Consider the following 10126-nt stretch of genomic DNA (forward strand, 5'->3'; position numbering starts at 1 on the left):
CCAACACAAGAGGCCAGCGATCTTATACTTCGATCAAGGTGTGCTTTGATCCATCAAGAACTTGCTTGATTGATCAAACACATGTCTAATCGAACATGCGGGTTGCTAAGAATAGTTCTGTACTTGTATAATTTTTGTACGGGGAAATTTAAACAGAACGGAATTTCAGTGCCTTCACATGCAAGCTATCTGATCGGCCCATTGACCTAGCTGGACTTCTTGCCAGATATCTAGTCAACTCGTTGACCTATCTGGACTTCGTACCAGCTATTTGGTTGGCCCGTTGACCTAGCTTGACTTCTTTTCAGATATTCGATCAGCCCGTCAACCTATCTGGACTTCGTACCAGATATCTAGTTGGCCCGTTGACTTAGCTGAGTTTCCTGCCAGGACCTATCTGGACTTCATACTACATACTTAATCATGTGGTTAGATCACAACAAAACCTAACTTAACTTACTTATCATTCATCAAAACCTGAGTTAGATTGTTAGTGCAAATTGCACCAACATATCTCTCCTCTAGTCGCTTACCTCCACTTACCAACTGCAGTCGCTTGACTTTGTATTTGACCTACCAGGTCTTCTTGCCAGTTGTCAGGTCTATAGACCCAACTGGATCTCGATCGATTATCAGGTCTCGCAGACCCAACCAGACTTTTTTCCAGATATCAAATCTCGCGGACCTACCTAGACTTCACACCAACTATCGGGTGTCGTGGACCTAGTTAGATTTCAGCCTAGTGTTAGGTCCTTCAGACCAGTCAACTCTTACACACTTGGTAAAACAATTAGATCAGACAATACTCTAACTTTAATCCCCTTGTCATTCATCAAAATATGAGTTAGATCATTTGTGTAAATTACACCAACAGGTTCTACATCAAGAATCATGACACTATTTATTACAAAATCATTCCCAATATATTAACACAGAGTTAATGCGAAGTTTCATACAATGACTATAAAAATTTACATAATAACCTAAATCAAGAAGACTAATAATAGAAACTAGATTCCGTCGAATCTCAGGAGTATATAGGACATCATGTAGAAATAAGATACGCCCATCACGTAGGTTAAGTTTGCAAGTGCCAATTCCTATGACTTTAATCCTTGGCTTGTTTCCCACATATATCCATTTGTTGCCAGCTAGTACCCAACGGTACTCTAAATATATAGCTCCATTACGAGCTACATGGTTTGTTGTTCTTGAATATATAATCCACAAAGGATAAAAATCAGCTAATAACACTGAACTTGCAATATAATACTCATGGAAAGAAGATAAAGATGGATCTACTTTTTTCGAATTAGTACAATCCCGAACAAAATAACTCTTCTTGCCACAATTATAGCAAGTAAGCTTGCTCTTGGGCATCAAGATCCTGTCTGTGCTGTAGAACAATTAACCGGTTATTCCATGAACTGATTTACAACTTCGAAAACTCTTTGTTCCTCAAGAACATATTATATCTTGAGGTGTCATATTTTGTAGTTATCCCCATATAATTTCTCTCCCTTATTGAGTTCAGCTATGATGTTCTTAGTTGTCATAATCTATAATAAATAAACACATTATTTATTATTTCAGTGTAATTCATATTCATGTAATTAATTATTGACTCAGTGTAAATTAGAACTGGTTTATAAAATCAAATGGTAACTATGTTTCCACTCATTATTTGTATATTCCAATCTATTCAATATTGATTAGTTATATTATACACATCCCATCAAATGAACTAATCATTAAATGAATTAATCATGCAATGAATATATCATTAAATGAACTAATCATTCTTTAAGACTGTTAACACATAATATTCTTTTTCCAAGTTCGTTAACGCATAACATAATTTTTCATTAAAATAATATTGTTTATACATAATAACAGTTTCTATTACATGATTTTATTAATATGAGCTTAATATTGTCCACACATAGTGATAGTAATAACAACTGAACTCTACTTTACAAGATAAGCTAGCACCACTCCCACTAGAAAAAAAAAAATACAAGTGTAGTGGGCAATACTATCCCATTCATTCCAGACTCAATGAACGTAAGATTAGCCTTAGTATGATCTATTAGATCCATATTTAGATCCATTTCTAGATCTTCCACACATTCTTCCGGATCCTCCTCTGTTTCTCCAATATCTTCCTCCTCAGATTCTATAGGATCCATTTCTAAATCCTCCTCAGAGTCTTCAGGATCCATTTCTAGATCCTCCTATGATTCTTCGGGATTTGATTCTTCTAGATCTAGATCATCTTTTGATTCTTTAGGATCTCATGCCAAATGAAGTAAATTCCTGCACATCTCTGAATATGAGATGCTCCATTCAGAGCAATCCATTAGTTGGTGGACTATATCACGAAGGTGTCCCAGCAGTAACTGAATCAGAGCCCATCTTCTGTGTTCATCTAGGATTGGAAACTCTTCTCGTTCGAATTTCTAGAATATTCGATTGAGACAACCAATAAATCATCCAACTCCGTGATCTGGGTTATAATTAAGCTCTTTTATCTCCTCTTAAAGCTCATGTTGTCGTGCATTGCGATCAGTCATCATGTATATTGTTCGTGGTATTTGAAATTAAAAATAATAATATTAGTACAAAACTGACAAATTAGTAACCAAATTGGTAAATTTCAATTCTCACATATATATGAAACAATATATATACATAATACATAAGTAAATAAGAAAAATAAACTTTCTTATATTTGAGGAGTTCCATTTGACTCACATAATGGATTAGTCGATCGGGAAATAGGATCCTAAATCCTTTGTCCTCATTATAACTAATCTAGTTAGAATGTTCAATTATTTTTTTTAATCTAAGCCCATTTAATTAAACCATCCTTATTTATCAGATTAAACCAATCAATAGAACCAGAATAGAATTTACTTGGACCAGCCTAATCTTATATGGTCTAGTCCAAATGAATTAGATCAATTCGGATTGGACCATTAGATAATTATACAAATCCAAATAAAATAGTCATAATTAATTAAAAAATTAAAAACACAAAGTTCTTTTTTTCAATTAATTTCACAAAAAAACTCCATGTTTGAAAAAGTTTTTTTTGTTTTTTTTTATATATTTTTTATCGTGAGAAACTTTCACGTTTTGTTTTTTTATTTATATATTTGTTGTTTTTAAAATCAAACATTTTCTCAACCAATAAATTTGACGAACAAAAGGTTAATGTGCTTCGTCCTCAGCTGCTAACTTCTGCCGAGATGAATGCAGTCGTCAACCAATAGTTTCTGATCGTCAGCCCTCCGACGCCGTCGCTGGCACTCTCCGGCCATGGAAGTCGATTGCCAGCATCCTTTTCGGGGCGACAACGCGGTAGATCGCGATCCAGTCGTGATTTAGTATGACGACGGCGGCAGATCTCGACACAATTACGATTTCGCCCCATAATGGCAGAACACAAATGGAGCAACCTCCGTCGGCGATTTTTTTTCCGACAAGGAACAGGTCAACGAAGAAATAAGTTTCATGTTTTTTAAAACCAAGGCGACGCTCTGATACTAATATTGCAGCAAATAGTATGAAATACAGAATATATAAGTAAATAAATCTCACAGTGATACTTGACGTTAAAAGAACAATCACGATCTAAGGTCGAAAAGCTCTCCTTTGGTTCACAAAGCAAATCTAAATCTGGATGTTCATTGCTTCTATCACCTCCAACTCCTTTTTTTTTTTCAATTGCTCTTGGACACTTTTTAAAAGAGAATATATTGATTTTGTAATGGGTGCTTTAATAGTATACTATGGATGCTTTAATGGCACATAATGAATGAGTACCCTATCATATTCTCAACATTACAAATATTGCAATGCCCAACAATCCAGTAGCAATCTTGTCAGACTACTGCAGTAGATCTCGACACAATTGCGATTTCGCTCCACGACGGCAAAACGTAAATGGAGCACGACGATCCCCGGGGTGTCATTGTTTGGGGTTAACGTCTCCGCCATACACTTTCCACCTGTGTACTTGTATTTACTTCCCTCCATATCCGTGGGACCGGCTCTGGGGACCGCTGATGTGACGGTTCCACATTTTTTGTAAAGCGAGCACGATGACCTTTTTTTCAGCGGGGAACAGTAACAGTAATAGTTTGTTAATGAAGAAATAAGTTTCGTGCTTTTTTAGAACAAGGCAACGCTGTGCTACTATTATTGTAACTCATAGCGTAGCATGAAATACAGAATAGAAGACATAAGTAAATAAATCTTACATTGATCTTCGGAGACGATGTTGATCTTCACTTGACATCGGGAAGAACAATCATAACGAAACAAGGTCGAAAAGCTCTCCTTTGATTCACAAACCAAATCCCAATCTGGATGTTCTTCTTTGCCGATTGCTTCGATCACCTCCAACTCCCTTTTTTCTTATAGCTCTTGAACGCTTTTTAAAGGAGAATATATTGATCTTGTAGCGGGAGCTTTAATAGCATATTATGGATGCTTTGATTGCACATCATGAAGAAAGATGAAGGTGAATGGGCAAATTTTGCAATGTCCAACACTCAAATCCAGTTCTCGCTTCATGGAGATCGAGATATTTTTGCAAAAGAAAATAACGAAAATTGTGAACTCTTTATTTCATCATTTCAAGGAGCTACATTTTGGTTTTGTTGCGTGCAACGAAGCGATTTTAAAAACTGAGAAGAGTAAACTTTACTACCAGATACAGTCTAGCACATTGAATTTTGAGAGAAATTTGAGAATGTCTTTTTTTCTCTCTCTTTTGTCGATAAATATTCCACGTTTATAATGTCTCGCCGTTCAAGATCTATTCTAACAAAGTACGAAGAATTTATAAAGATGTGGTCAATTCCAAGATGCTACTGGCAGATGAATGGAGTGACGTCTAAACTTACCAGCAATGGCATAAGGAACAGAAGATACTTTCCTCTATGTTTATGCTAATAATCCATTTAGCATCTTATTTGTAATCATTTTCCGTAGATGCAACTTGTCGACCAGCTCTACCTAATGGCTAAATGCTCGACAAATCGGACAAATAGAACAATAAAATAGGATATGATTGCATGCAATTAATCACCAATGACTTGGTTGCCTTTGGATTAACTACCAACATGTCATTTCTATATTATTACATTTCTTTTTTTGTTGTATTCCAACTCTTTATAATGAAGTATCAAATCGACAATGACAGTATGGTTTAGATATACAAGTCAAATAAGGGATCTAGAAAAAGACCTTTTGTAGTATTCTATGAAGAGATGACAGCAACGAAGTCAGTGTCACATTCAGTGACTAAGGACGAGATTTGGCTTTCTTCCCCATGAAATCTGAACGATCAAAATGATTTAAAAAACTCTCGGCTTACATGTTCGAAGAAGTTCGTGTCCAAATAAATCCTTTACCTCTTACCATAATGCCATTCTCCCTTTAGTTTTCTACCGTTTATAGATACAGCTACAATACAATTGGATCTATGTCGTTGTTACTTACCTAACATGGCACCTTGAGAAATCGTTGAGCTGGTCACACCACAGAGACAGCTACTGCCCGCACATGACTTTCTTTATTCGTATAATCTCTCATGTCTCTTAGTATATACTTTGAAGTTTGAATTGAAACTCGTATCGGTCTTCTTGAAGAGAAAGAAGAAGAGTTTCTTCTCTTTCTTTGGATCATTTGTGTTGGATTCAGCCTTTCTCAACCATCTCTACACTCTTCAATCGGTCAAAGAGAGTTCCGAGAAGGTAGAGAAGGGTTGAAATGGCTAAAATGGAAGATGTAGAAAATGGCGTGCGTGAGGTGAGGGAGTCCCTTATCAAACAAGAGTTGAGTTGCTGCAAAGAAACCTCCACAAATGAAAGCGAATCGATATGCATGGTTCTGCTCTGCACTGCCGTAGCAGTGTGCGGCTCCTTCGAGTTTGGAACTTGTGTAAGTCTTTCATAAGTGTATATAACTTCTAAGGCTTTCGCTGATTCAAAGAAAGCAGTTCAAATGGCTATATATCAATCTCAAGACAAGCTAAAATTTTCCATGCAGATGGAGTTCGCATATAAATATTAGTTCACAATCTGAAACAACTAGTTGCAAAGATGCAGTGAAGAATTCTTGTTGCTGTTACAATTTAACTAGCATTCTTTGTTTCACGTTGTAGGTTGGATACTCTGCACCAACTCAATCAGAGATTATGAAGGATATTGGCCTCTCTATATCTGAGGTTAGTACTGGTGTTTCAATGTTAATACAGTCCAAGTTCAGAACCTCAGGGCACTTTTTATGCTATTAGATAGTTAAATCCACAGTTCTGTCTCATGCCTGGGTGTTGACTCAATTATGATTAAAAATCAAAAGTAGAAAACTACCTATTTATCTTCAGTTTCTATAGGGTGAAATTGAAGGATTTCATTAATTCCAATGCCATCTGGAGTAAAGATGTTATTATAGAACTACTACTTCTTAGCAATGATTTCTTAAGGAAAAGTATTTCTCTTGCACAAATGATCAGGACCACAGAATATTCACCATGGACTCTTATTGTCATATTTCCTTGCTGTTTCTACTGCAAAACATGCATGATTCGTCCTCCCAACTTTGCAGTACAGTGTTTTTGGTTCCATATTAACCATTGGAGCAATGATCGGTGCAGTCACTAGTGGATATATTGCAGATTTTCTTGGGCGCAAAGGAGTAAGAATCTTAAAGCTCACCTGTCATATACAATATTCAATTCAGCAGTGTTGATAATATCTAATTGAATGATGCAGGCTATGAGAATTTCAGCTATCATATGTAGCATTGGATGGCTTTCCATTTACTTTGCCAAGGTTGCTAACCAACAGTAGGATTCTTCAATATTCCTCATGATAAGCTACTGAATGTGATCTTTTTAGGGTCCTTACTTCCTGTATTTTGGAAGGCTTTCCTCAGGATGTGGGATTGGAGTACTTTCCTATGTGGTATTGCTTGCTAGATTGTTTATTTCATTTCATTTTTTACTTTAGAAATTGCTACATGTTCACAGAATATCAGTCACTACCACCTATCTGCTCGGTTAAGATCTGATGATGAGCTCCCTATGACAGGTACCTGTTTTTATTGCTGAAATAGCACCAAAAAACCTACGAGGTGGGCTGACAACCCTGAACCAGGTAAAAAGATCAATTTCCACAAGCTTGTTTCTATAACCATAACTAGGTTGCTTTGGTGACAACAAAGAGATGTACTAATGATATATGCAATTACTTACATTGTATTTCCCTCTCACAGCTGTTGATATGCGCCGGTTCTTCAGTTTCTTTAGTAGTTGGCACTCTTGTTACCTGGAGAACATTGGTGTTAATTGGTAATAAAACTGTCTGGTGACACTAAATCAAGATGCAGACACCACAAGCATGAAGATACAATCAAAGAAGATTTCATATGATAATGACCATTATTAAATTCTCTCCTGCAGGATTTCTTCCATGTCTTCTTCTACTTCTAGGTCTTGTCTTCATTCCAGAGTCACCAAGATGGCTGGTACGTGTTTCATCTACTGTAGACTAAAGTCTTCCGTATAGAACATCCGAAAATTAATCGAGCCCGATCACATGAAATACAATCTCAGGCCAAAATGGGGAACCAAAAAGAGTTCACAGTTGCATTGCAAAAGCTTCATGGGAAAAATGCTGATATCACTAGAGAAGCATCAGAGATTCAAGTGTGTCGTAGTGACTTAGTAGCCAGTTTGTAGTATTATTCAGGAAAAGCTTGAAAAATGAATAATAACACTAAAATACACTGTGCATGCAGGAGTGTATTGAAATACAGGAGAGCCTTCCAAAGGCTGGGATTAAAGACTTGTTTCAGAGAAGATACATCCGTTCTGTGATTGTAAGCAAAGTTGAAATTTATCAACATAAAAATAGGCAATAAAAAAAACATACACGCATATATTAATAAGTATCATTGAAACATTCAGGTAGGTGTTGGCCTCATGGTGTTTCAGCAAATTGGAGGCATCAATGGAATTGGATTCTATGCAAGTGAAATTTTTGTATCCGCAGGTAGATAGTAGCTTAGACAATAGGAGGTCCTTGAAATCTACAAAAAAAAAATATTTTCAATTTCATCACTCATCTGGTATTTGCAGGATTCTCCTCAGGCAAGCTTGGGACAATCCTTATGGCCACTATTCAGGTTAAAATTCTTCTCAATACTGAAACTATCCTCCGAGACTGTTGCTGAAGTAGCTGCTAATAATCTACTTACACAGGTTCCCATCACAATTGTAGGTGCTATTTTAATGGACAGGAGCGGGAGAATTCCTCTGCTCATGGTATGAAAAGTGGTACAGAAATTGCTTGCTCTTCCAATCAAATTCAAAGAGATGAGATACAGTGATATTTTCTTTGTAGGTTTCTGCATCAGGGACTTTAATTGGTACCTTTATCACTGGAGTATCTTTCTTTCTGAAGGTAAGACTGAATCAAAAGTAGCTCAATGAACTTGATTTCAACTAGAACTTAGGTATAAATCTTGAAACAGGAACAAGGAATGTACACGGAATGGGTTCCTATGCTAGTTCTGTGTGGCATATTGGTAAGCAAAGAAATTTTATGAGCATGCTCTCATTTTAGTTATGCCTAAACTTACAAAGGACCCTGTCTAGAATAATTAAAGTACGAAACCCATCAGTGATCCCTTTCTCTTGCAATGGATAGGTGTATTTGGGTGCTTTTTCCATAGGAATGGGAGCTGTTCCGTGGGTTATCATGTCTGAGGTGAGAAATTATAAATTAGCAACCTCTGCCCAAATTTTCTGATGATGTTCTTTGTCGTTTAAGAAAATATTGAAATTCTCATGCTGCCTCAACCTCTTTGTCTGCAACTGCAACAGATATTCCCGTTAAACATGAAAGGAATAGGAGGAAGCCTAGTAACTTTAGTTAATTGGTTTGGCTCTTGGGCAGTTTCTTATGCTTTCAACTTCCTCATGAACTGGAGTGCTCCAGGTAAAGCTTCAAAACTCCAATGATCTTTATGCACTGCATAACTGAAGACATGGTCTTCATTCCAATGATACTCTTGAATTTAGCCAGAAGATAAAGATGTCGGTCTTCATTCTAACAATTTATAGTTGAACAGATAGAAAAAAAAATATAAAATTTCAAATAGAATAGTTAAATGAAGCCAAATAAATAGAGAACACTCTTTTTTTTTTTTTTGCTGCTGTGGCATGTCTAGCAAGGCGATCACCTGCTCTTTTCAACTCTTTGCAGGCACCTTTTTCTTATTTTCAGCAGCTTGTGCAACAACTATTCTGTTTGTGGCAAAGATGGTACCTGAGACAAAAGGCCGATCATTGGAAGAGATTCAAGAATCACTCAGTAACTCTCAAGTAACCTAAATAGAGAGTGAAGTGAACTCCCTGGATCGATACTGCAAGTGTATTTGAATACAAGACGAGAGCAAATGATGAACCATTTTATTACAATGTCTTAAAAATCTTTCCGCTTTCCTTTCATCCATTCCAAATCATGTCCTTGTTATTGTTCCAAGAATCTAGCAACCAAAGCAACAAGATCTGAAAATATATGTACAATATCAATGTTATCTAAAATTCTGGCAGTATCCTGAATGAATTATGTAGAAATCCAAGGGCAACAATTACTATCTATCTAAAATTCTAGCATTTTTATAAACTATCTGTGTACATAAAAACTAGGATGTCATATATATATATATATATATATATATATATATATGTATATATATGATATGGGTTGTTAAATGAGAATCTTAGGTTGACTTGGAAGGTGAAGTCAAGGTGAGGTGCGTTAGATTATATATATTTATTTATTTATAATTTTTAGGATAATTTGATTTTTTTTATATTTAGAGTTTAGTATTTCTTAACTAAACTATATAAGACCTTATAATTATTTTAAATTATCAATTTTGGATTCAATAATATTGTTAGTTTTTTTCTTTTTCTTAATTTCTACATAACATCAGAGCAAGATTCTCTTTCTCTGACCTAATTTTTTCTGTCGCCCCCTATTATTATTTTCTGTTGCCGTTGCCGTCTCCTACTAATACTGTCGATTTCGACATCGATCCCTTG

The 10126-nt window shown here is 35.9% G+C and overlaps 1 protein-coding gene across 1 annotated transcript; it reads left to right on the plus strand.

Annotated features, from left to right (window-relative positions):
- The first annotated feature begins 5669 nt into the window (after positions 1–5669).
- On the plus strand, positions 5670–9583 carry LOC122053704 (sugar transporter ERD6-like 16). Its single transcript, XM_042615695.1, has 18 exons — positions 5670–5952; positions 6176–6238; positions 6619–6708; positions 6786–6845; positions 6912–6977; positions 7104–7169; positions 7288–7363; positions 7475–7539; positions 7628–7720; positions 7813–7893; positions 7982–8066; positions 8153–8199; positions 8276–8338; positions 8418–8477; positions 8548–8601; positions 8724–8783; positions 8900–9014; positions 9282–9583. The coding sequence occupies exons 1-18, from the start codon at positions 5782–5784 to the stop codon at positions 9407–9409; spliced, it is 1443 nt and encodes a 480-aa protein (XP_042471629.1). The 5' UTR covers positions 5670–5781; the 3' UTR covers positions 9410–9583.
- Positions 9584–10126: the final 543 nt, after the last annotated feature.

Source organism: Zingiber officinale, chromosome 3A (genome assembly GCF_018446385.1).
Source record: "Zingiber officinale cultivar Zhangliang chromosome 3A, Zo_v1.1, whole genome shotgun sequence".
In the NCBI taxonomy this organism is placed as follows: domain Eukaryota; kingdom Viridiplantae; phylum Streptophyta; class Magnoliopsida; order Zingiberales; family Zingiberaceae; genus Zingiber; species Zingiber officinale.